The following is a 25,916-nucleotide window of genomic DNA, read 5'->3' as shown; positions in this document are numbered from 1 at the left end:
ATTATTAATTTTATTAAGGATCCTCCTCTATGTGATGCATCACTTTACTTTGTGCTATCAAGATCCTCTGTTGGCTTTGGCTTTTGATAGTTTGGCTATGGTATGTGTGATAACAAATCTCTTTGGGTTTTACCTTTTTGGAAGTTGTTGAGCTTTTTGCATGTGCAGATTAATTTTTCCCATCATTTTGGGGGAGTTGTTTTAGCAGTTATTCTTTATTGTTTTATATAATTTTAAAAAATTTAAATTTAAAACAAGACTAGTATATTTGATTTATTACCAAGGTAATTCTAAAAAGGTAATGGTACTTAAGTTATCATGCATTAGAGAGCAATTTTTAAAATGACCATCATTGTTGGTAGAAAATTTTTTTCCTTGTTATTTATTGTTCTTTCTTTCTTTTTCTCTCTTTCTGGGACTCTCAGTATGTGTACATTAGTATATTAGATGGCGTCCCATGGATTTCTGAGGCCCTTTTTAATTTTTTTTTTCTGTTTCTTAGACTGGATAATCTTAGTTGACCTATATTCAAGTTTGCTTGCCCACATCTGTTGTTGAGCTCCTCTAGTGAATTTTTAAATTTTACTTATTGTACTTTTCAACTTCAGAATTTCTATTTGAATTTTTTAAATAATTTGTTTCTTTTTGATATTTTCTGGTGATATATTGTTGACAGGCTTTCCTTTAATTTGTAGACATGCTTATTTTTAGTTCTTTGAGCATATTTGTAATAGCTCATTTAAAATGTTGTCTACTAAGTTCAATGTCTGGCTTCCTCAAAGATAGTTTTTATTCACTGCCTTTTTTCCTCTATGTAGGGGCTATAATTTCCTATTTCTATGTGTTTCTTATAGATTTTTTGTTGGAAGGCAGACATATTGAATAATATAATGTGGCAACTCTGGAAATCAGATTCCTCCCTTCCCCAAGGTTTGTTTTTGCTTATTGTTGTTGCTGTTTGTTCACCGACTTCCATGGATTATTTTTCTAAAGTCTGTATTCTTTGTCATGTGCAGCCACTGAAGTGTCTGATTGGATAGAAATTTCTTATATGCCTTGAACAAATAAGTTCTCTCAGCTTTGCCTAGGATCTCTGTGTGCATGTTGGGCATGATTTGAGTGTTCCACAGATGGCTTACAAGTGTGTCTTAGCCTTTATTTCCTGCTTGTGTAAAGCTTTAGAATCAGCCAGCTGTGTGAGATTAGGCCCTTCTCAGGATTTTCCTGACATGTGCATGGCCTTCTAGACAGCTAAGCATACACTGGAGCTTTTCAAAGCTTCCTTTGGACATCTCATTCCCAGGTTTTCCTTTTAAGGTTTTTTTTTTTTTAAGTCTTTTTGTCTTCTTACCTTAGCTCCAACAGGTTTTGCTCCCTCAGGCAGCTGTGTTGTTAAGCACGTGTTGCTGATTTTTCTTTGACAAAGACCTTAGGGTAGTGCTGTTTGCACACAGGGAGTTCTGAGAGGGTCAAATAAAGACAAATTCTAAGAATGGAGCTTTTCAGGGAGCTACTATACAGGTCAATATAGATAGTTCCTTGGAGGTGGGGCTTTGAGGAGCTCTGACCCTGTTCTGGCCCCCTCAGTGGTTGCCAGACTACTGGTTTTCACCATTGTTGTGAGCAGTTGGTGTTCAAGACTATTAAAGAGATGGGGAGAGAGATGAAACAGGGCAAGTTAAAACACCACAAAGCTCATTGTTCTTAGGGAGGTTCACCCATTTTTTCTTGGATAAATGTCAGATTGTTGAAAGTCTTTTGTTAATTATTAGAGTTCTGAAAAAGTTCATTTTTGACAAATCTTGCCAGTGTTCTTATTATTTTTATGGAAGAGTGGGTTTCAGAGGTCCTGAGCTTTGTTGATACTTTCATTACATTCCATTTAAAGCTAAAGAGCTTTCTTTCCATATTTGAGGAAAAAATCAGGATTTTCCCTTCAGCAGGTTTGGGATCTGAATTCTGGTGAGATTCCAGAGTTTTTTTAATGTTTTATATCTCAATCTCAAGCTCTACAAACCATAGCCAATCTCTTTGCTTTATAGCTGCCAGATCTTTGGATTACTGGTGAATTCTCTTTGCTATTCAGTCCTGTATTCTGCGTTTGCAATCAGATCTCTCTTGTCCTATTGCCCTGCCTCTATTCTTCAGAGGCCATGTCAGTGAAGATCAAGAGTGCCTCAGAAGGATTTATCTCAGCTCTTTCATCTCAGCTCCATCCTTGAGAACTGCTACCTTGCACTGGGTGAAGTCCTGAAGTGCCTTGGAGGGATTTCTGCTGCTTTTTCTGTCCCCACCTTCAGCCTTTTGTGTGTTGTTGACTTGCTTTAAGGAGAAAGGCCCAGCATTCTTCAGGAAGGATGTTTCTCAGCTTCTGTCCTTCATCTGGTTTTTACTGTATACCCCTGTATACTTAGTGAAGGCCAATGGAAAAGAGTTGGTGGGTAGGTGGAGATTTTCTCTGTGACTGGGACTTCTCAGTAGATTAATTTCTCTGCCAGGCCGTGTGTGTCCATTGTAAGTTTGTTAAAAGTTTAACTTGGTTGGTGCTTTAAAAATTTTGTTTTTATAAAGTTTACCTTGTTTATCATGACACATCTATGGCAGATTCTTCCTCCTCTTGCCCTTGTACCAGGGATGAAAACCAGCTCTCTGTCTTTTCTCTCCTTGAGAGGGCTCGTTACTTTTTAGAATTTAGTTCATTAAGGTTTCTTTGTATCCTTACTTGTATGATGTGTTTTTAAGAAACTTGTTTTTGATTGATTAACTGACTTGTTCTGGTTGTTAGATTGGAAATGAAATGCTCTTGTAATTCTCTTTAAGCTAACTAGAAGTGATAGTTACTTTTAATGTTCATTGTTTATTAGTTATGCCTAATTATATTATTGTAATAGATAGGCTTTCTTTTCAGGGTTGAGACTAGTGACATGATTCTTTAGTTATTATACTTATCTAGAGAAAAATTAACAAAATATATCTGTAACACCTTACATGCCATAGGTACATAATAATTGAAAAAAATCACTCATTTTTTCTGATTTCTGGCTTTTTTATAACGAATGTGGCTAACTTTTTAAATAAACTTCAGAAATGAGGAATAATATCCACTGTTAATAGACAATAGGAAGACTTTTATGTAGTCTGAGTTCTATAGGTTAACAACTTACTTAGAGGGAAATTATATTTAAAATTTTGTCAGTACTACTTTTTAGATGTGTGAATTTCATTTTCCTTTTAATTTTTAGATATGTTAATTTCTATAGTCATTTAACTGCTCTGAGTCTCCTTGCGTATATGGGGATGATTATTTCAACCTTATGGATATATCATAAGGATTAAATCAAATAGCATATGTGAAGTGTGTAGAATAGTGCCTGGCACATAGGGCTCAAATAAATATGAGTTCCTGACACAACCATTTTCCCAGTCTCCTGATTCTTGTTCCTTTTCATTTTCCATCATTCCATGCTTATGACTCTGTTGAGTATGGGATTACTAAGGGTTGCTCTGATTTTGCCTAAGACATGTGCTAAAGATATTTATTCTTTATCAGTCTTACTCTTAAAAGATTAATCTGGAATACAGTTTATCTAGATTTGATTTTGAATTAGCCCTCAGGTTGTTTGCAGGATCACAAATAGCATAGACTCTTCAAATAAGCTTTAATTTCATTTCAAAGATCAAACTTAATGTATTTATAGTGTGGAAAGAATGTTGGCCTTTTCAGTCTCACCTAAACATGAAGCGTAGTCATTGTCTGATAGCTTTCAACAGAGGATAGCTATCTATCCCTTCTTTTTTTTCAATCTTTACCCAAGGGTATGTTTTTACTGGTTTTTAGAGAAAGAGGAAAAGAGAGAGAGAGAGAGAGAGAGAGAGAGAGAGAGAGAGAGAGAGAGAGAGAGAGAGAGAGAGAGAGAAACATCAATGTGAAAAAGAAACATTGATCTGTTTTCCATACCAGCCACAATCGGGGATCGAACTCACAACCTAGGTATGTGCCCTGACTGGGAATCAAACCTGCAACCTTTTTGGTGCACGGGATGAGCCTGTAACCAACTAAGCCACCCAGCCAGGGCATCTCTTCTTTTCTTTTACTTACCTTTTCTTTTTTAAAATCATTTCTTATTTTTAATTACAGTTGACATACATTGTTGTATTAGTTTCAGGTGTACACCCCAGTGATCAGACATTACAGGGCATCCCTTCTTTTATTTTATTATTTTTTAAAAAATATATTTTTATTGATTTCAGAGAGGAAGGGAGAGAGAGATAGAAAGGAAGAGAGAGAGAGAGATAGAAACGTCAGTGATGACAGAGAATCATTGATCAGCTGCCTTCTGCATGCCTCCTACTGGGGATCGAGCCCGCAACCTGGGCATGTGCCCTTGAGTGGAATCGAACCTGGGACCCTTCAGTCCACAGGACGATGCTCTAGCCACTGAGCCAAACTGGTTAAGGCAAGGTTATCCCTTCTTTTAACAACTAAGATGCTGTAGTCTACTATCTGGGGTCTGTTGAAATATTTTGTCATAGTCACAAATGTTTAATCACTTGGGGGATCTTATTAAGTGAGAGAATTAATTAATATTAGCTTTAAGGATTCAGTGGATCTAAGCAATAATATAAATTTTTAAACTTATAAACATAGGCTTTGAATGAATGTATTTTTATATTTTGCAAGTGTAAAAGATATCTATTTTTAAATATAGGAAAACTCTCATAAATTGTCACCAAAACCCCATTTTGGTTATTTTCCGTTTTTATTACTGTTTTCATGCATCTCTTATGTAATCAAAAAGTTTCACTTTCTTTGGTGTTGCCTTTTGAAATTTATCTGAAGAGAGTTTATATTAAAGCAGTTGGATGGTCCATAGGCACCAATTTGCATTTTCTGTGCTTGCTATTCATTCATTATTATTCCTACCATCTCCACAAGATAAGTATCCTTATCTATTATTTTTTGTATATCAAGATGATGATGCAGCCCTGGCTGGTGTGGCTCTAGTGAGAGCGTCAGCCATCACACCGAAGTGTCGCAGGTTCGATTCTTGGTTAAGGGCATGTACCTGGGTTGCAGATTCCATCCCTGGCCCTGGAAGTGGGTGTGGTAGACAACCAATTGATGAGTCTATCTCACATTGATGTTTCTCTTTCTCTCTCTCTCACTCCCCCTCCCTCCCTTTCATTCTCTCTCTAAAAAAAAAAAAAAAAATCAACTGGAAAAATATCCTCAGGTGAGGATTAACAACAACAACAGCAAAAAGATGTTGGTGCATGTCTCTTATGTTTTACCCAGGAGTAGGTTGTTACATAGTTTTTCTTATGAACAACTGTGCCCAGTTGTTAGAAAAAGACTGTTTGGGAGTTTGTTTAACTTGAAATAGTGGCTGAGCTAAATCAACTAAATCTTATGCATCCACATAAGTATTATGTGGTTGCTACATATTGGTTGGATAGGTATATTGTATTGCATACTATAACATATTTTTTACATCTGTTTACTGTATTAAGTTAAAACATTGTATTCTTTGAACTATTTCTGCCTTCTCTTGGGGACAATTTCCCAATGGGAAAATTATAGTTCTTTTGTTTGCTATTACATGATTGATTAGAAATTATGGGTTTTGGTTATTAGAAAACTTTGATGGATTTTTTTTTTTCCTCTCTTGGAGCTATTTAAAAAGTATTTTGGAAATGGTATTCTGTTGAACTTTGATAATACATTGCTTTGCTTCCTGTATTTATGCTTCAATTTAGCTTTTTGCCTTTTGAATATTTAATATTTTCAAATGAGACATAAAAATGATAGACTTTGGTTAAAGAAAGGAACTTTAGCAATTATTATTCTCTCTGAAACTCCTTTTATAGCTAGGAAGGTAGGACCATGAGAAAGAGGTCCGAAGACTCATTAATTAGTAGCAAAACCTAAATTTCCTGACTTCAGTTTGATTTTTCTTTCTCGGTCTATCTCGGTGTCTCTGGCTACTGTTCTTTAAAATAACTCCTGGGGGGAAAAAACAAACACAAACAAACAAACAAAAAACAAAATAAAATAACTCCTGGAGTATGAAAGAAACTCTTCTAGAATTGTGAAAAGTTATTGAAAAATATTGGAATAGCTGAGGCATGGCGGTGCTATTTATTTCTGTCTTTATCAGAGTTAGTATTCGGAACACTGAAACTCACTGTTGTCTTTTAGTAATGAAGAAATGAAAATCACAGTGTTGAAATATGAACTTTGATATTCATATTTAACATTTCTCTAATAGAAGGGTAGAAATCCTTCTAACTGGCCTGGCTGATACTGTAGACTGGAAATATTTGTAAGTGGGAGTCTGAAATTCTATTAAAAACCCCAGGAAAGCATATTACCTCATCAAAGTAAAATTTCTTCAATTGGTGACTGTCTGATTGAGATAATGAATGCTTATATTTTACAGTCAGTTGTCACAGTGTTGGGCACAGTAGGCCATCTTTTCTGTCTCCAGCATCTATCTAGCCCAGTGCCTGTCACGTAGTGGACACAAGGAGTTGGATTGCTCTTCAGTTTTTTATTATCTAGGTTTTTCCACCTCCTGCCTTGACCATTATAACTTCCCCTTATCATCTTAGCCCCTGGTCTCTCACCTGCAGGTATTGAAGTGGATAATTAAAGCTTTTCTTCCCTTTTTGTATGAAAGCTGAATCTTATTGCTTAGATGAAATTGACAGCTTTTGATAAGAGATTTCCTTCATGTTTTTGTGCTTGAAGTTAAACTATATAGTATCAAAGTTGGTATTTCTTCCAGGTTTGCCTTATGAGGTTGTGCTCCTGGGTAGCAGTGTTCAATAGATGACTTTAAACCTGACCTTCGAGATATTTCAACTTCCTTATATAACTTTCTTGTTGCAGTCTGTGGATTAATTATATGTGAGGTCATTTAAGTTTTACTGGACACACTGACCTCTTATCCAGGCAATTAGGGCCCACAAAGATATTTTGCAAGAATTACAAAACTGCTTTTAAAATGTTTTGGCATAAAGTCAGCAGGATGAGAGGTGTGGGTTTTTTTGTTTTTTTTTTTTGGGGGGGGGTGGTATCCTTTGTTTTTAGTTTATAAATAATTTTAAGAGGTTTGAGAAACTTACCAGCATCATAAATGACAGAACACTATGGAAAAAACTGTCATTTTTGTGTAAATGTAGATGATGTGGAACAGCCATTGCAGCCCTTGTCAGCTGTAATGAATTAGTGACAGGCTTACACAGATGGCCTCCAGGAAGGTGTGACTAAGATTCTCTTACTTAATAGAGTCAGAGCTTGAAAAATAATCTGCGAAACAAGGCCTCCAATCCTTAAGCTTTACCTTATTTTTAATGGTTGCACTAATTGTCTCTCATTACACTAGAATTTGAGGAAAGGATTTCCTTTGAGATTTCTTTAGATGTATTTTTAAAAATAGAGCTCTCAAAAGGAAGAGTTCCATCAGAAGAGTTCCATCACTTTAAAACCCTTTAAGGTGGCCTGAGGTTTCCTCTAGAGTCTCTTCAGCAATCTTTATTCGGTGCCTAATTTTTCTTCAGTCTTCTTTCTCCCAGCACCATATTCAAGATAGCTCAACATTTTTGATGCATTTTCTTTTCTGTTGAATGACTGTTGTTGTTTTCTGCAACTTTCATTGCAGACATACAATTTTTAAGCTCTATAATATGTTATATAGGTTTCTTTGGGTCCACCTGGTAATTCAGTCACCATTTATGACATTGTTTAAAGAGAAAATGACTTCAAGCAGTAAACCATGTAACTCAAAAATCGCATTTTTAATGTATATGTAACATACAATAGACAGAGGATTAATACCCATAATATACAACTATACCTTACAAGTTGATGAGAAACATCATGTGATCCAGTAGAAGACAGGCAAAGGATTTAAGTAGGCATGCCACAGGAAATGAAGTCCAAATGGACAATAAGTGTATATACATGTGTTCTAACAATGGTTAATAGTTAGAGAGATACAAATGATACAATAAAATAGAACTTTTCATGCATAACGTGGGTCAAAATTTAAAAGTATTGTAATGCTTAGTACCTACACGGTTGCAGAGAAGTGTCATTTTCATACATTGCTGGTGTAAGCATGAGTACATATGACCTCTTTGGAAAATAATATAGTAGTAACTATTAAAATAAAAAATATACATACCTTTTGATGTAGAAGTCTCTTTTTAGGTTTTATCCATTAAGGAAAAAACCAGCACATAAAAGAGGATATTTGTACACAACATATATTGCAGCATTTTTGGTATTTTTGGTAGTGACAAAAACTAGAAGCTATCATAGTGAATCAAGAGGAATGATTGAATAAATTATTATATACCCATGTCATGTTATCTTCTGCAGCTGTTTAAAAAGATTAGACAACCAAGAGGCTGTCCATGTGATATTGTTAAAAAAAAAATTGCAGACTGTAGAGTAGTATATAAAGTCTGATACCATTTTTGTTTAAAAAAATTTTTTTAAACACCTTTTACAGGTATTCTATATTCAGAGAGAAATGTTGAAGGATATACTTCACGCTCTTAAACTTTTATTTCCTTCTGGTGTATTGCCTTAGGAGTGGGATTAAGAATAGGAGGGGTTAAAGATAGATCATTTAAAAATTTTTTTACATCATTCTAGCTCAGCCGTGGGCAAACTAAGCCCATTTGAAATGAATAAAACTAAAAAAAAAAAAAGACTGTACCCTTTTACGTAATGATGTTTACTTTGAATTTATATTAGTTCACACAAACACTCCATCCATGCTTTTGTTCCGGCCCTCCGGTCCAGTTTAAGAACCCGTTGTGGCCCTTGAGTCAAAAAGTTTGCCCACCCCTGCTCTAGCTGGTTTGGCTCGGTGGATAGACTGTTGGCCTGCAAACTGAAGGGTCCTGAGTTCGATTCTGGTCAAGGGCGCATGCCCGGGTTTCGGGCTTGATCCCCAGTAGGGGGTGTGCAGGAGGCAGCCAGTCAAGGATTCTCTCTCCTCATTGATGTTTCTATCTCTCTCTCCCTCTCCCTTCCTCTCTGAAGTCAATAAAAATAGCTAATCTAATAAAAGAGAAACATGCAAATTGACCGTACCTTCGCTACATCACAAGCCATGCCCACCAACCAATCAGAGCGACTTTATGCAAATTAACCAAACCAAGATGGCGGCCGGCAGCCACAGACCTGGAGCAAGGAGGAGGCTTGGTTGCCCCGGCAATGGAGGAAGCCAAGCTTCCTGCCTGCCCTGGCTGGCTGTGGCCTCCGCTAAAGGCAACAAAGTTTCAATTATAGAAGATAAATAAATCCCAGATACCTGCTTCCAGCCAGCCTCTACTGGGAGCTTAGGTGGCTGGGGGCCATGGCCAGCCTGCAAACAGCCATCAGCCCCTCTCCCAGGCTGGCCAGGCACCCCAGGGGACCCCCCACCTTGAAGGGGGTGTGTCCAGCCTGAAAATGGCCCTCAGTCCCTCACCCAGGCTGGCCACACTCTCATGGGGTGAGGGTCCCCATTGGGGACCGTGGCCAGCCTGCAAACAGTCATCAGCCCCTCACCCAGACTGGCCAGGCACCCCAGCAGGATCCCCCACCCTGAAAGGGGTGTGTCCAGCCTGAAAATGGCCCTCAGCCCCTCACCCAGGCTGGCCAGGCACCCCAGTGATGACCCCCACCCTGAAGGGGCTGTGGCCAGCCTGCAAACAGCCATCAGCCCCTCACCCAGGTTGGCCAGGCACCCCAGGGGACCCCCCACCTTGAAGGGGGTGTGTCCAGCCTGCAAACAGTCATCAGCCCCTCACCCAGACTGGCCAGGCACCCCAGCAGGATCCCCCACCCTGAAAGGGGTGTGTCCAGCCTGAAAATGGCCCTCAGCCCCTCACCCAGGCTGGCCAGGCACCCCAGTGATGACCCCCACCCTGAAGGGGCTGTGGCCAGCCTGCAAACAGCCATCAGCCCCTCACCCAGGTTGGCCAGGCACCCCAGGGGGGACCCCCGCCCTGAAGAGACTGTGGCCAGCCTGCAAACAGCCATCAGCCCCTCACCCAGGCTGGCCAGGCACCCCAACGGGACCCCCATCCTGATCTGGGACACCCTTCAGGGCAAACCAGTCAGCCCCCACCCATGCACCAGGCATATAATAAAAGGGTAATATGCAAATTGACCCTAACAGCAGAACAACTGGGACTGACTGGTCACTATGACACACACTGACCACCAGGGGGCAAATGCTCAATGCAGGAGCTGCCCCCTGGTGGTCAGTGCGCTCCCACAGGGAGAGCTCAGCTCAGCCACAAGCCAGGCTGACGGCTGCCAGCACAGTAGTGATGGTGGGAGCCTCTCCCGCCTCCTCAGCAGCGCTAAGGATGTCTGACTGCACCTTAGGCCTGGTCCCCGCTGGCAAGTGGATATCCCCTGAGGGCTCCTGGGCGGCCAGAGGGATGTCTGACTGCCAGCGTAGGCCCGATCCCCTGGGGAGCGGGCCTAAGCCAGCAGGTGGACATCCCCTGAGGGGGTCCCAGACTGCGAGAGGGCACAGGCTGGGCTGAGGGCAACCCCCACCCCCCCGAGTGCACAAATTTTTGTGCACTGGGCCTCTAGTATAAAAATAAAAAGGTAAAATAATTTTTTTTGTTACATTTTGGATTTTTCTTATGATAAGTATTAGCCAAATCTAATAAAAAACCCATGTTTAAAATGAAACTTTTTTCAAAGTAAAGAATACATTCATTATGTTTTAATTGCTTTTTCTCTAATCTGACTTATAAAAATAGAAAGTTCATACTTTATGTTTAAAGAATTTGGACTCATTTGAGAGGACCTGAAAATTCCTGGTTCTTCTGAGATAATGTTCATAACGAAAGGTCATTCCTTGGTTTCATTTTACAGTTTTGGTTGTCAATGTCTTGTCACGAGTACTAAGACCAACAAATATATCTTTAGTAAATTATCTTAATTTAGCAACACCTTATAGATAAGCACTTTGGGAGGCTGAGTTGCAAATTGAACTTTGGGTATTTTGTGATCTAATTTTCAGTCAAAATATTCTAATATATGTCACCTATTATATTGCTACTTTCTCTATCACAGTTCTCCACTACTTCCAGTATGGCTATTATTATTTTGCAATACAGTTTTTTTAAAAAGCCTTTGTTCCTATTACAAGAATAAAAACAGTCAATATAGAAAACTTGTAAAACACTAAAAATCACAAAGGATAAAACCCAATCATTCATAAGCCAAATAATAAACATTGTTAAATTTTAATTCACTATTATATTTTTTAACAGTGTGACTAAATATAAGTTACATATAACAAATTTCATAGCTTTAACATGATAAATTTTCCAAATTTTGGCATTCTATATAATAAAGAGGTAATATACAAATTTACCATCACATCCTCACACAAGCTGTCCGCCCCCATATGGTCACAAAATGGCTGGCAGGGGAGGGCAGTTGGGGGCAATCGGGCTGGCAGGGGAGGGCAGTTGGGGGTGACCAAGCCCGCAGGGGAAGGCATTTAGGGGAGACTGGGCTGGCAGGGGAGGGCAGTTGGGGGCGATTGGGCCGGCAGGGGTGTGGTTAGGGGGGAATCAGGCAAGCAGGCACGCGAGCGGTTGGGAGCCAGCAGTCCTGGATTGTGAGAGGGATGTCTGACTGATGGTTTAGGCCTGATTCCCACAAGCCCAATCCCCTTGAAGGGTCCCAGATTGGAGAGGGTGCAGGCTGGGCTGAGGGGCAACCCCCTCATCCCCCAGTGCACAAATTTTGTGCACTGGGCCTCTAGTATGTGTATAATCATGAAACATTACTATAATAAAAATACTGATTACATAAATTCATTACTCCCTCAAAGTTTACTTGTACCCCTTATAATATACCTAGTTCCTATATTCTCTGGGAATCATTTATCTGCTTATAGATTTATTTGGATTTTTTAAAATTTTATATAAGTGGAATCATACAATATATTCCCTTTTTTTCTCGTTCCTATCAGCATACTTTTTTTGAGAGTCTTCCATGTTATATGTCTTAATAGTTCATTCCATTTTTGCTGAGTAGTATTCCATGGTATGGAAATATTGAAATTTGTTTATTCATCTGTTGATAGATTTATTGTTACCAATTTGAGGATCTTGAAATAAAGCTGCTCTGAACCTTCATGTACAATTCTTTGTATGCACATATGCTTTCTCTTTGTGTGTGTAAATAGCTAGTAGTGAATGGGTATATCTCGTGATAAGTATTGAGCTTTAAGGAACTGTCATTCTGTTTTCCAAAGTGGTTGTATTATTTTATATTTCTACCAGTAATGAGAAAGAGTTATAGTTCTTTCATATTCTTGTTATCTCTTGGTATGATCAGTCTCTTTAATCCCCTTCCATACTTGGTTCTTACTGACTGAAGGGCTGGATGAGGGGCTTTACTGATCCTCATAATAACCATGCTCAGTAAGTATTATTCCCTGTCTTTTGAAAATTAGGAACCTTAGACCCAGAAGATTCAGAATATTTGTCCAAGAATATTGGTAAAGGACAGAAAGAGAAATCACAACTTGGTCTGTTTGGCTTTCCATTATGGTATATTATGTTGTCTCTTGGGACAGTAAGAAAACCTCACTAGTTTTGAAGGATTTGTTATAACAGAATTTGAACTATGCATAATTTTCTGAAATTTTAATTTATGTATATATCTCACAAATTTGAGTCTGTGGAGGGAGAAAATTATAATTTATGTACCTTTTGTAGAATTATTTTAAAGTCCTTGAATATGCCTGGGCAAAAAAATAGTACATATTTTTTTTTTTTTTGAAATAAGTATTGGCTAGGAATTGAATAAGGCATTTACCTCAACATGAACCAGATGTTTTATTCTTACATAGAGAAGGAAATTATAGAATATAGGATCAAGCTCTCTGGAATTATTATGACATAATTGTATTACTATGTGGAATCCTAGAAGGTAGCTTCTTGTACCCGAAAACACTGAGGTTGGGGATTTCTCTCATGCACGGGGCTGTGTTTATATTAGGTTATGCATGGCAGTTTGGCAGTTTGTTTTGCAGATGTTCCTAATGTACAGTCTTACATCTTGTTTCTATTTCTGGAATGCTTTTAAGTATGACTCATGCCTTCTTGAGGCTATCCTAAAAATACAGCTAGTTTCAAGCATTAATGTAAAATATGCCACAGACACCACACAGCAGTACGTAATGCTTTCTCTCACTGGTTTAATGCAATTTCCTGACAAATATTTTCTTTGACAAAATACAGTATACTAAAATATAAGTGGAAATGGGATTTAAATTTTTTTTTTTTGAGAAGTGGGTCCTTTGATAACATAATGTAAACAACAGAATGAATTTAAAATTTTAATAAAAGGAGTTAAATATGCTATTGGTATCACCAAAATCCAAGAAATAGTATTAATGTCCAGAAAAGCAAGTCTACTAAATTTAATGGACTCAGTCAGGTGAGGTCTACACTTATAGGGAAAATATTGGACCTGAAGAGAGAGCATGTTAAAAAGATTTTGGAAGGGCAATTAGACATATGGCTGGAATGCAAGCTTTGGACTAAAACAGTTTAGGTCTAACTCCTGGTTTATGCACTTATCACCTGTGGACAAAGGGTAATGAGCATTTAACAAATGCTTATATGGTAGTTACTATATTATCAGACATTTCTAAATGCTGATTTAATCTTCATAACAACTTTATAACTCAGTACATTTATCATCTCCATTATACAGTTGGAGAAACTGAGCACAGAGGGTTTAAATAGCTGAGTAAGGTTACATAGCTCGTAAACAGAATTGGGATTTGAGCAGTTCAGTTCAGGTCTGTATCCTTACATATTATATGTTGTGAGATCCAGATGCGACTCTATACAAAAAATCATTTGTATTTTTACCTGGTACTTGACAAGAATGAAATAAATTATAACTATTATCATTATTATTGAGGGGCAGTAAAAGAAGGAAAATATTACCAATACCATTGAAACTATGAGAATCTGATTCCATGCCCAGATAACCATTTTCCTGAATTTATCATTTATTGTATTTTTTCTTTTTCAAGTACTGTTTTATTGTATATGTGTATATTTATAATGAATTCAATTTGCTAGTTTATTGAGTTTTATCAAAATAGTACCAAATGCGATTTATTCTGAGAATTAATTTCTTCACTCAATATTATACCTTTTAAGAGTTAAATATATTGTTCGAAGTAATGGTAGTTTATTCTGTTTTTGTCATTATATAACATTCCATTGTGTGTGTTTTATCCATCTCCTGCCTTTAATTTTATTTTGAATAACATTGCTATGAGTATTTTATATGTCCCCTAATGTACAGGAGTGAGAGTTTTTCTTATATACCTAGGAATGCACCTGCTGGTTCACTGGGTGATTTACAAATGAGCAAACACAAATTAATTGTATTAACTCAAACATTTCAGAAAATGCTTAGGCAGAAGATGAGCAGATTGATGGGTGATTTAATAGTAGACTTAGAAGGGCATTGAATGGAGTAATCTTCTATTCCCAAAAGAGTTGGTATAGAAGAATAGACAATTTCTAAAGAAGGCATTTAAGTCTTCATAAAACTTTTTTTTCATAAAACTTTTTAACTGTGAAGTTTGAGATCTCAATCTCACTGCCAACTAAGTTATAATATAGTTTTCTTAAATTTTAAAAGACTACAATAATCATTAATTGTCTGGGATGATTTTATCATATCCCCTTTTAGAACAAAAGGGGTGGACTATAAAACTGAGATAAATAAGATACTATTCTTTATATCATACTTGAAAATCACTTTCATTCCTTTAGTGACACTTACAGATGAGTGTTCAAATGTTCTTATAAGCTTTTAAGTGTTATGTACCTCTTTGTGATATCATAAACTTTGTCCTGTTTTAATATTGATAGTGATGTTTTTATTGTAAAACAGTGTGAAAATTCACCAGGTGTATGTATCAATGGATGTGTTTATGCATGTGTGTATGTATTTTAATATAATATACAATTCTCATTGATTGCTTGGAGGTTTATATTATATGTAGTAGTTTGATCTGCATTTCACTTTATATTCCCTCTTCCCTCCCTTTAAAGTTTCAGACTCTCTGGCTCAATCTGTAATTCAGCATCTAAGATGGATAATGCAGAAGGATCTCCTGGGGCAGGATGTCTTTCTAATAGGACCTCCTGGGCCTCTTCGACGCTCTGTTGCTATGCAATACCTGGTGAGCAGTCAATTCTTGTGCATTCCTAAGGGTCTTAACATTGATAAGTTATGTTGAAAAATTAATTAAGATTAAGAATTTATAAAAATATGAGGATTAGTCATTACTGAAAAAAATTGTTAATGTTGGAGGCTGATTTGTTTATAAATAGTTTGGAATAAGTTATTTGCAAAGCAAGTGTGTATTACTTTTCATAGCTTTAGCAAATTTTTGTTGTAACTAGAAAGTTCTCCACTTCCAGTGGAAAGGAAATACAAATTCAGTCAATGAATAGCAGATAGAATCAGCAACTCTGAGATTACAAAACAAAACTTAGTTTTATAATACTTAGGGAACATTCTCTTATCTCAGATCCACATTTTAAAAGGCCAAATAATTCTCTTGACTTTTTGATATAATATGGTCTTTAGAAAGAGAGCCTAGGGTTTGTAGACTATCTCATGTGTTATATGCTCTCTTTTTTTTTCTTTAAATAGATGAGAAAACCAATTCATTAAATTACTCGCTCAAGCTCTCTTCAACTAGGAAATGATGGAGCTAGACTTCAAATCTCATATTATTTCCCCTTTCTGACACGTTATCCTTTTAAATGTTTGCAGTTCTATAAGCACATTGTGAAGTGAGTTGAAGTACTCAATTTTCAATCCAAAATAAAAAATATTACAAGACTTCTTTTTATTTTGTCTTCATTAATAGGTATTGTTCTAGTGATTCGAGGAAGAATGTTATCAAATGAAGTTGCTTTGCTCTGAATATACTTTTTAGGATGAAGAGAAAAATCTTTCTTAAATTTTCCTTGTGTTCTTGATATTAATTCATTAATACGCTGTTGAAATATACTTTGTGTACTCTTTTATGTCACTGGTGAAATTATTTTGTTCCTCACAAAATCATGTAGGACAGGAATGATAATACAATGAGCAATTCAGAACCTAAGCACCTCTAGCCCATACATCTCATATCTTTTGTTCCTAGAACCAGTTTGTGAGGTATAATGTGCCATTGTATGCATTGTATCCCTATCCTCACTTTATTAATATACAAGGCAAATCTGTCTTATTTAAGAATGCAGAGCCAGCTACTGAGAATTCAAATTCTAGAACCTCTTCCATTTTAAGATGTGCACTTTACACCTGGCTAATTTCAAAGACTACAATATCTCACTTTGTTTTGATTCTGGCAAGACTTGGAAGCTTGTTTGGAAGGAATGTGGAATGAGAAGGGGTAGGAGATTTTAGGAGTCTTCTTGGTTAAAAATGCAACATAAGTTTATAAGGGTGATGTCTTTATGTTAAAACAAAATAAACTTTAAATTGTGAAATAGATCTGAGGCAGCTTTAGGATGTGGAAATGCACCTAAGAAAACTTACCAGCCTAAGCTGCCTCGCAAACTCTGCAGTGGGTACTATGCTTAACTTAGTAATAGCCACAGAAAAGGAGGTCTATAAAAGCAGAAATTTGGGGGCAAGCCTGCTGAATCAATGAGAAATTAAGTAGAAATAATCTGATAGTCATGTTTATATTTACGTCATATATAAGCGGTTCTATAGATAGTTAAAAAAACTCAGCAGACCACTGCCGCCTCCTCTACCTGCTCCTCGGGTGCTGTTTCTGAGCTCGCTCAGACTGCTTCTGTGCAGCAGCAGCAGCTTGTGTGCTCGTTTTAGCTGATGCAGAGTCCTAGGAAGCTGTCAAAACTGCATATATCCTTGATGTGGCAGTTCAGGGTATTACGGTGGTACAATCTATCCTATCTAATAAAGAGGGAATATGCTAATTGACCCTCACACCATTGCAGAGATGGTGGTGTTCACAGCCAATAAGGAGGGAATATGCTAATTGACTGCCCCACCCTCAAAGATGGTGATGCCCACAGCTAATAAAAAAGGAATATGCTAATTGACTGCCCCATCCTCAAAGATGGCAGCGCCCACAGCAAATAGGGAGGAAATATGCTAATTGACTGCCCCACCCTCAAAGATGGTGGTGCCCACAGCCAATAAGGAGGGAATATGCTAATTGACTGCCCGCCCTCAAATTTGGCAGCACCCACAGCCACAAAATGTCAGTGCCCAGTCCCCTCAGCCTCCTGCCTCCAGAGCCCCCCAGTCCCTTCAGGCCCCCAGCCCCCCAGGGCCGACCCAAGGCACAGGCAAGCCTCAGATGGTGGCTGCCCAGCCGCCCAGGGCCAGCCCAAGGTGCAGGCAAGCCTTGACGGCAGCTGCCCAGCTGCCCAGGGCCACCCGATGCTCAGGTAACCAGGGCCAGCTGAGGCTTGCGCTGCCGACAGTGACAGCAGCAGAGGTGTGATGGGGGCGTTGCCTTCCCTGATCACCGGATTGCCTCCGGCCCCTAAGGGCACTAAACTGTGAGAGGGGGCAGGCTGGGCTGAGGGATACCCACTCCAGTGCATGGATTTTCATGCACCAGGCCTCTAGTATATATAAAAAAGCCTAAGCAGCTGGCCAACCATTAGACTGGCCAACTGGTAGCTATGATGCGCACTGACCACCAGGGGTCAGACGCTCTATGCAGGAGCTCCTGAACGGCAGTGACTTGGCAGCTGTGGTTGACACACCTGGAACCAGAGAGGAGGGAGCTGATTCTGGGATGCGTCACCTGAGAACCACCTTCTTGCAATCCGGGACCCCTCGGGGGATGTTGAAGAGCCCGTTTGGGCCCGATCCCCGCAGGCCTGGTTGAGGGACCACATCAGTGTACGAATCCATGCACCGGGCCTCTAGTTTAGTGATAAAAGGCATGCATCACTTTGTCAAGCAATGTGAATGACAGAGTTTCATAAGCAAGAAGTGGGTATCTGCTAAAAAGAGAATTTGCTACTTTACTTGTAAATTGTGTGCTCATAAGCAATTCATTCTTATTTTAAAAAGTCACTGCTATGATGTGTGTTTTCTCTATTTAAAAATTTTTCCTTCTTTCCATTTATTCTTAAATTTATGGGCACATTGCAACTGGCACATTTCAAGAAAACAAATTAAAAACAATATATTTTTATCACCATCATATGGAGATAAGGTGGAGAAAAAAATCCCTTTTCTGGAGTTTTTTCCAGTATAAAGTAATTTACTGGAGTACTATATAAAGAAATAAGTTGAATGAGCTTGTGATTAAGGACCATTAATAGCATGCTCGTTCAGCTTTTTTCTTTATACTCCAATAAATTAGTTTTCCCTTTTTAGTAAAAACATCTTGTATGCCTTATTTAATTGGATAATGTCATTGTTTTCAATTCAATGTAAAACCAAGAATAATGTTAAAAAAATTTTGTTCGTAGATAATCCATGTAGGGTAAAATAACTTTTGAAATGGATAAATTATTCTAAAAGAAATGGATTCTAGATGGTTTCCCTTTCAAATCATATGGGATTTTTTGGGGGGTAAATAATTCTTTTTTCCCTCCTCCTCCTCTACCTCTTCTTACTTCCCTTCCTCTCCTTTTCATACTTTTCTCTCTTTTTTTTCCTTTCTGAATAGCTTTGTATGTATCTCTCTCTTCTGACTGTTGGTATATATCTTATTTTCACACATGGTAAAATACCTAACATAATGTATACAATTGGTAAACATTGGCTCATGGAATTAATTAATTAATTTAAATCACCCTTAAAAAGAAGATGAACATTACTTGTAGAAATGGCTATCATTGGGAGAACCAGGTAGCCAAATTATTACTCGTGACATTTAAAAAGAATTCTATAGGAGACGTTAAGTTTTATAAGATCTAATTTTGATTATTATTGCTTAAATTGTAAATAGTTATTAAGTGGTAAATTATGGGGTGCAGTAAAAGTAGAACTCTTCATGTTTTGATTAATGCTCAATTTATTGCATTTTTCTCAAAGCTGATACTCAAAAGATTTTAATCCAGAATTACCTTTAAATTCACTTCTCTAGGGCAGTGGCATTGTCAGCTTCAAAGCATATGTTGGAAATTTGATTTTATTTTGGAATAATTTCACTCTCTGCTCTGCAGGAGCTGACCAAACGGGAAGTCGAATACATTGCCTTGTCAAGGGACACCACGGAAACCGATCTCAAACAGCGTCGAGAGATCCGTGCAGGCACAGCCTTTTACATCGATCAGGCAAGTTCTGATCACGCTGTAACACATGACTGTTTACTCCAGGACTATACGGAATTGATTTTTAAAGTAGAAAGAGAGTGGTAGCTCATGGAGTAGTGAAAGATAGCTTGTACTGTACTCTCTCTAGATAGATTTGATCTCGATATTTTTTAGCTTCTGTTCTTGGAAATGCCTTCTTGGTTTCGTACTAAATAAGAAACCACAGATAAAATTAATGGTTCTAAAATGTTGGCTAAAGATCATTATGAAATTTTCTTAATTTTCAATTACTTTCTACTTTTTTTGGGGGGTTCTTAGGTACATATTACCAACTAAAATAACATTTTATTAATATTATTATGAAGCTTGTTATATATTTCTTCAAATTATTGTTTCAAATACTAAATATTGTTCTTTGTTAAAATACCTAGAGAAAAAAGGACAGAGATTTTAAATGAGCAGTTCATAGAGAAAATTTTTTAAACGTTCAACACATTTGTGACAAGATGCTTGACCATTTTATTTCTAAAAATAAAAATTAAAACAATAGTGAGCTGCTATTTTTTTTTTAAATTTCTTTATTAGTTAAGGTATTACAAATGTGTCCTCATCCCCCCATTAACCCCCCCCCACCCCCCCCCCCCATCAGCTGCTATTTTTCTTCCATCTCTCAGATAGGCAAAGATTAAAGAATTTAATTGTTGATGGGGAGAAAGGGCTGAGGAAAGAGCATTGCTGTTGATGAGGTCATAAATTTATACAATTTGAAAGAAAATTTAGCAATCAATATCTATGTAAAGAATACATTTTGACCCAGCAGTTATGTTTCTAGCAAATTTTCTTTTAATTGTTATTCACAGAAGCATGCAAAGTTATATATACAAGGATGTTTATTATGGTACTAGAGGCCCGGTGCACAAAAATTTGTGCAGTGGGGGGAGGGGTGGGATCCCTCAGCCCGGCCTGTGCCCTCTCGCAGTCTGGGACCCCTCGGGAGATAACGACCTGCTGGCTTAGGCCAGCTCCCGGGTGGCAGAGGGCAGGCCCAATCCCTAGGTGCAGCCCCTGCTAGGGCTCAGAGCAGGGCTGATTGGGGAGTTGGGGCGCCGCCCCCTGTCATGCATAGAGCAGGCAGATCGGGAGGTTGCGATGCCACCCTCAGTCACGCTCAGGGTAGGGCCGATTGGGGGGTTGGGGCACCGCCCCCAGTCACACTCAAGGCAGGGTCGATGGGGAGGTTGCGGCGCCACCCCCTGTCAGGCACAGAGCAGGGCCAATCAGGGGCTTGGGGCACCGTCCCCTGTCACACACAGAGCAGGGCGGATCAGGGGGTTGGGGCACCGCACCCTGTCACACTCGGGGCAGGGCCGATGGGGAGGTTATGGCTCTACCCTGTCACACACAGAGCAGGGCCTGTGGCGGGGGGTGGGGGGTTGGGGTGTCGCACCCTGTCACACACAGAGCCGCATGGCGATCAGGGGGTTGGGGAGCTCTGCCCTATCAGGCACAGAGCAGGGCTGATCAGGGGGTTGGGGCGCCTTCCCCTGTCATGAACAGAGCAGGGCGGATAGGGAGGTTGTGGCCCCGCCCCCTATCACACACAGAGCCGCAGCGCGATCAGGGGGTTTGGGCGCTGCCCCCTGTCATGCTGATCCCGGTGCTGGGAGGCCTCTCGGCTCCGCTGATCCCGGTGCTGGGAGGCATATTACCCTTGTACTATATAGGATAGAGTCCTGGTGCCCTGGTGGGGGCCGGCTGGTTTGCCCTGAAGGGTGTCCCGGATCAGGGTGGGGGTCCCCACAGGGGTGCCTGGCCAGCCTGGATGAGGGGATGATGGCTGTTTGCAGCTGGTCACACACCCTTCAGGGTGGGGGTCCTCACTGGGGTGCCTGGCCAGTCTAAGTGAGGGGCTGAGGGCTGTTTTCAGGCTGGCGGGTGACTGAAGCTCCCAACCGCTCCTTTTTTTCTTTTTTCTTTTTTTTAATTCTGGGCCAGCTTTAGCTCTGAGTCTTGCCTCCAGCTCTTAGGCCTCCGCTGCTGAAAGCAGGTATCTGGTTCGTTTGGGTTCTATAGTCGAAACACTGTTTCAGCTCCAGCTCTGAGATCCTGGCTGGCTGAAAGCAGGTTTCTGGAGTTTTGTTTAGCTTCTATATTTGTAACAATGTTTCAAACTGCAAGCTCAGAGGCCGGCAGCGGCAGGCGGGGAACGTTGGAGTCCTCCGTTACTGAAGCAAGCAAGCCTCATGTTCGCTTCAAGCTGCCTGGCTGCCGGCCGCCATCTTGGCTGGCAGTGAATTTGCATATCGCCCTGATTAGCCAATGGGAAGGGTAGCGGAGGTACGGCTAATTACCATGTTTCTCTTTTTTTAGGTAGGATTGTTTGATATCATATAAAAGTATAAATGAAATTATAATGATGTACATTTAGGAGGTAAATAAAAAGTGGTAAGTAGAGTTCTCTGTAGCCGTTAAAAAGAATGAGATGAATGTCTTTGTGGTGATAGAAAAGAAGACAAGTATGTGAATGAAAAAAATTAAGTTGCAAGACAGTGTATATAATATCCCATTTGTGATAAAAATGAATAATTCTATATATATATATTTAAAGCCTAAGCGACTGTTATGACCAAATGACTGGAACAACCAGAATGACTGGTCAATCAGTTGTTATGATGTGTACTGACCACCAGGGGGCAGATGCTCAATGCAGGAGCTGCCCCCTGGTGGTCAGTGTGCTCCCACAGCCAAACTCCTGCGGCCCCTCCCCTTGGCCGGCTGGACCCCATTGGCCCCTGGTGCTAAGCCATTCATAGAGACCTGCTTCTGGGTCGGGGTTTATAACGTAGCAGAGCAGCTCTCTTTCTGTGATCTATTGAAAGTCAGCCCTTGACAGAAAGGTTTGTCTAGCTCCCATGCTCTCTCCCTTCCCCAGGGGCCGTCCGCCTGCTGTGGGGCAGTGGGACGATGAGGGAAGGAGGAGGGAGGGAGGCAGGGAATCATGTGGTGGTGGGGTGCTGATGGTGGTGTGTGTGTCTGGCGTCCGTTCCTTCCACGCCTGGCCCGGCGACTGTCGCTGCCTCTCCTGACCCTGCCAGGGCCTTTGGGCCCAGGTGGGGATGGGGAACTGGGAGTGGGTGGTGGTGGATACGGCCCTTTTCCCAGGGGGACCGAGGTCCAGCTCCTTCCTTGGGGCCGGCAGCCAACCTCCTGCAGTTCCCCCTTACCACCCCCCCACCCTCCGTGCATGAATTCATGCACCGGGCCTCTAGTAAATCTATAAGTGCCTGTGTATACCTTGGAAATTTCTAAAAGGAAACAGAAGAATCAGCTAACAGCTTACCTCTGTGGAAATGTGATTGGACATCTGTGGTGAGGTGAGGAAGGAACTTTCATGGTTCTTTAAATTTGAAGCTATAACAGGAGCACCCAATTACTCTATAATTTAAAAAAGTATGATTATAAAAAACTACTGAGTGAAAAAAATTTTTGAGACCAGAATATTCACATGTTGCATAGATTACTATTAATTACTAAAGGAAAAATATTAGTACTGAGTATTTCCATGTGTGTACTTTGCCAAATTGATAGGCTTTAATTTGTATTAAAAATTACTAACCAGGTTAAATATTTTTATGTTTATTGACTATTGCTTCTATAAGATGTCGATGAATTGAGTGGATAAGGAAAAGGAGAGCGGTACTGATAAATAACTTACAGAATATAAAACAAGAAATTTACACCATGTTTATCTATGTAAATATTTGCTATAACTTATCCACTTGTTGATATGAAGTTAATTTAAATATTTTAATGTAATTACTTTGATAAGCAGATAATACATTGAAGTATTGGAAGAATTGGTTAAGGACCAGAAATATAAAAATTTAGGGCTGATATTAAGACACAGTGGAGAAATGAGAGATTTTTATTTGCCTCAGAAGAGAAAATAACCTGAAAAAGCCCAAATCAATATTCTAATCTCTTAAAAATCGATTATTGTCCTCATTATTTTCTTACTTTACTTATTGCCCTTATAGTCATTTATTCTGTTTATTGCCATGTGACTCTAAAAAGAGAAGGACTTTAAGTCAATATACAATTGCTTGGATACTCAAATATAAATCAATACAAATTTGCTAAGCTACAAATAAACAACATTTAGGTTTATGTCTGACTGTGAGGAACCACTCTTTATCCTCAAGTTAATTCTGGGAGTAGAAAGCCAGGATGGGAAGTTCAAATGATTTTCTTTAACTTTTTTAGCTAGGAACTCTTTTCACATTTGTATCTTGTTAATTTGTTTGACACAATACTGTGAATTTCCATGATGTACAATATACATAGTTAAGATTAAGTGTAAAGATGCACTTTAAACAATTATCTGATATTACAGTGTACTCTGTTTTGGATTATTCTTGATTTTTCTCTTACTAATAGAAAAAATGAGGATTCACTTTTTAAAGGCACTGTTTAAATATTACAGGTCCTCAAAAGCAACTCTTTATAATAAATTGAATAATCATGTTATCAGAAAATATTTTTATCTTATCTAAATTTCTTTTACTTATTTTAGCAAGTAGGGGGAAATTTTATATTATAAACTTTCTCATTTATGAATGCTGAAGCCACTTTCCACATATAACCACTGTGAAAACTACAAAGTAGTCTTTCAGAAGTTCATTCATAAATTAAGTACTTAGAATTTGGAAACCATCTCCTTCAGAAGCAGGCTCTTTAGGGTGGCTGCATTCTGGTACTTGCATCAGATCCTTTGCAGCCACATTGTCTAATACAGTGGTTCTCAACTTGTGGGTTGCGACCCCTTTGGCGGTCGAACGACCCTTTCACAGGGGTTGCTTAAGACCATCCCGCATATCAGATATTTACATTACGATTCATCACAGTAGCAACATTACAGTTATGAAGTAGCAACGAAAATAATTTTATGGTTGGGTCACAACATGAGGAACTGTAGTTAAAGGGCCAGAAGGTTGAGAACCACTGGGCTAATAGGTTCTAATTGTCACTTGCACAACTGGAGAAAATCTGCCTGTGTTTACTGTGGCCTCTGTGTTAGTAACTCAGGCCTTGGCTCCTTACCATGTTGCCATCTTGCACAGGCCAATTCTTTTCTACTCATATAATGTTAACTGTTTGGCAGAGTTATATAATTCATTTACAAAAATCAAGGAACATAAACATAACTTCTATTGAGGAGACCTCTGCTGTGGTAGGTGCATTTAATTCTCAAAACATCCTTAGGAAGGAGGTGACTTCCTCAGTTTATAGGTGAAGTAACAGAGCCTTAAAGGGCCATGGCCATACAACTGATAAATAGCAGAGGTGGAATTTGTCCAGTTTTAGAGTTTAGCTTTTTTTTACCATATTATGCTACTTCCCTGAGAAAATGATGACAATGACTACAAGGATAATAGTATTCGTAATAATAGCAGCCAATCCTTTTTAAAAGGCTTACTGTGTGCCACAGGTTATCTTTTTTAATCTTCACCATAATCAATGAAACGTGTACCATAGAGTAGCTTTAGAAAGAAATGGAGACCCAGAGAGGTAAAGTGACTAACCTAAGTCATTGATATTTTAATATTTTAAAATAAAAAACTTGGAATGTAAATTTTTAAAATTTTTCTTTGGCTTCCTGAATGTATTATGCTGTAGCCCCTTTGAGTAATTTGAAGCTCTTTGGAATCTTATTTTCACTAAATCATGTCTATATATATTTTCTTTTTCTTTTCAAATGTATACTTTTTAATAATAAGAATTTCATTATTTTTATTTAAATTGTTATTAACCTGCATTCTGAGCACAAGAAAGAGAAATTGTACAGAGAAATAAAAACCAAAGTATTATAAAATACTGTCATTAAGGCACGAAACTGGTATTTGAGTGGATATTCATTATTAAAGCTCTAAACTATACAACCCCTTTGAGAATTAACTATTTAATAACTTATATTTATAAATGTATTAACACAAAAAATGTTATGAAGTTATTATTTGATATTACTATAGAGCTATAAAGTCCTCAAAGTCAGGTGATGAACATGTAAGTGAAAAATACAGTAACTAAAAGAAAGATCCTATAGTAACAGGCCATTAGTAAGCAATTTTGCTTTTCGTGCAGCACATTCAGAGAATTCAAAGAAATTAAGGATTAATCAAAATAATTTTTTAAATCAACATTTTCCCACGTGGTAAAAATAATGCCAAGGAATAACAGAACTGCCCAAACCATTCACATGAGCATTTATTAATCCTTTTAACTATGTATTAATAATAGACGTGCTCAAAAGAAAATATAGAATAACTATTGAAACAGAAAAGGGTAAAACAAACGTTAAATATTCCTTAAAAAAGGGCAAATCCTATCAAAAATGCTATCTCAAGAAAGAATTGCAATCACTGTTACTCATTTTCTGCTGCATTAAAGTTTCTATCACCAAGATTACGTAAGGCCTGCATACCAAGTTCATCATGCAAACTGCTGCAGCTACAGCAGATGCACTGTCATGTGATGCTTCTAAGTGGACATTCCCATTTCTCACCAGCAAGGAGGCA

At 38.7% G+C, this 25,916-nt stretch overlaps 1 protein-coding gene across 1 annotated transcript in view; it reads left to right on the top strand.

Moving 5' to 3' along the window:
* The window catches only part of VWA8 (von Willebrand factor A domain containing 8), a 403,894-nt gene that overhangs the window by 30,908 nt on the left and 347,070 nt on the right, over nt 1–25,916 (top strand). Inside the window, exons 3-4 of the mRNA XM_036297783.1 lie at nt 15,127–15,257; nt 19,252–19,362. Of these exons, the coding sequence (XP_036153676.1) occupies nt 15,127–15,257; nt 19,252–19,362 (242 nt within the window). The remainder of the gene's footprint in view (nt 1–15,126; nt 15,258–19,251; nt 19,363–25,916) is intronic.

The sequence above is a fragment of the Myotis myotis genome, unplaced genomic scaffold, assembly GCF_014108235.1.
Source record: "Myotis myotis isolate mMyoMyo1 unplaced genomic scaffold, mMyoMyo1.p scaffold_m19_p_3, whole genome shotgun sequence".
Lineage (NCBI taxonomy): Eukaryota > Metazoa > Chordata > Mammalia > Chiroptera > Vespertilionidae > Myotis > Myotis myotis.
Note: the sequence above shows the minus strand (reverse complement) of the source record. Positions and strands in the feature narration are given on the sequence as shown.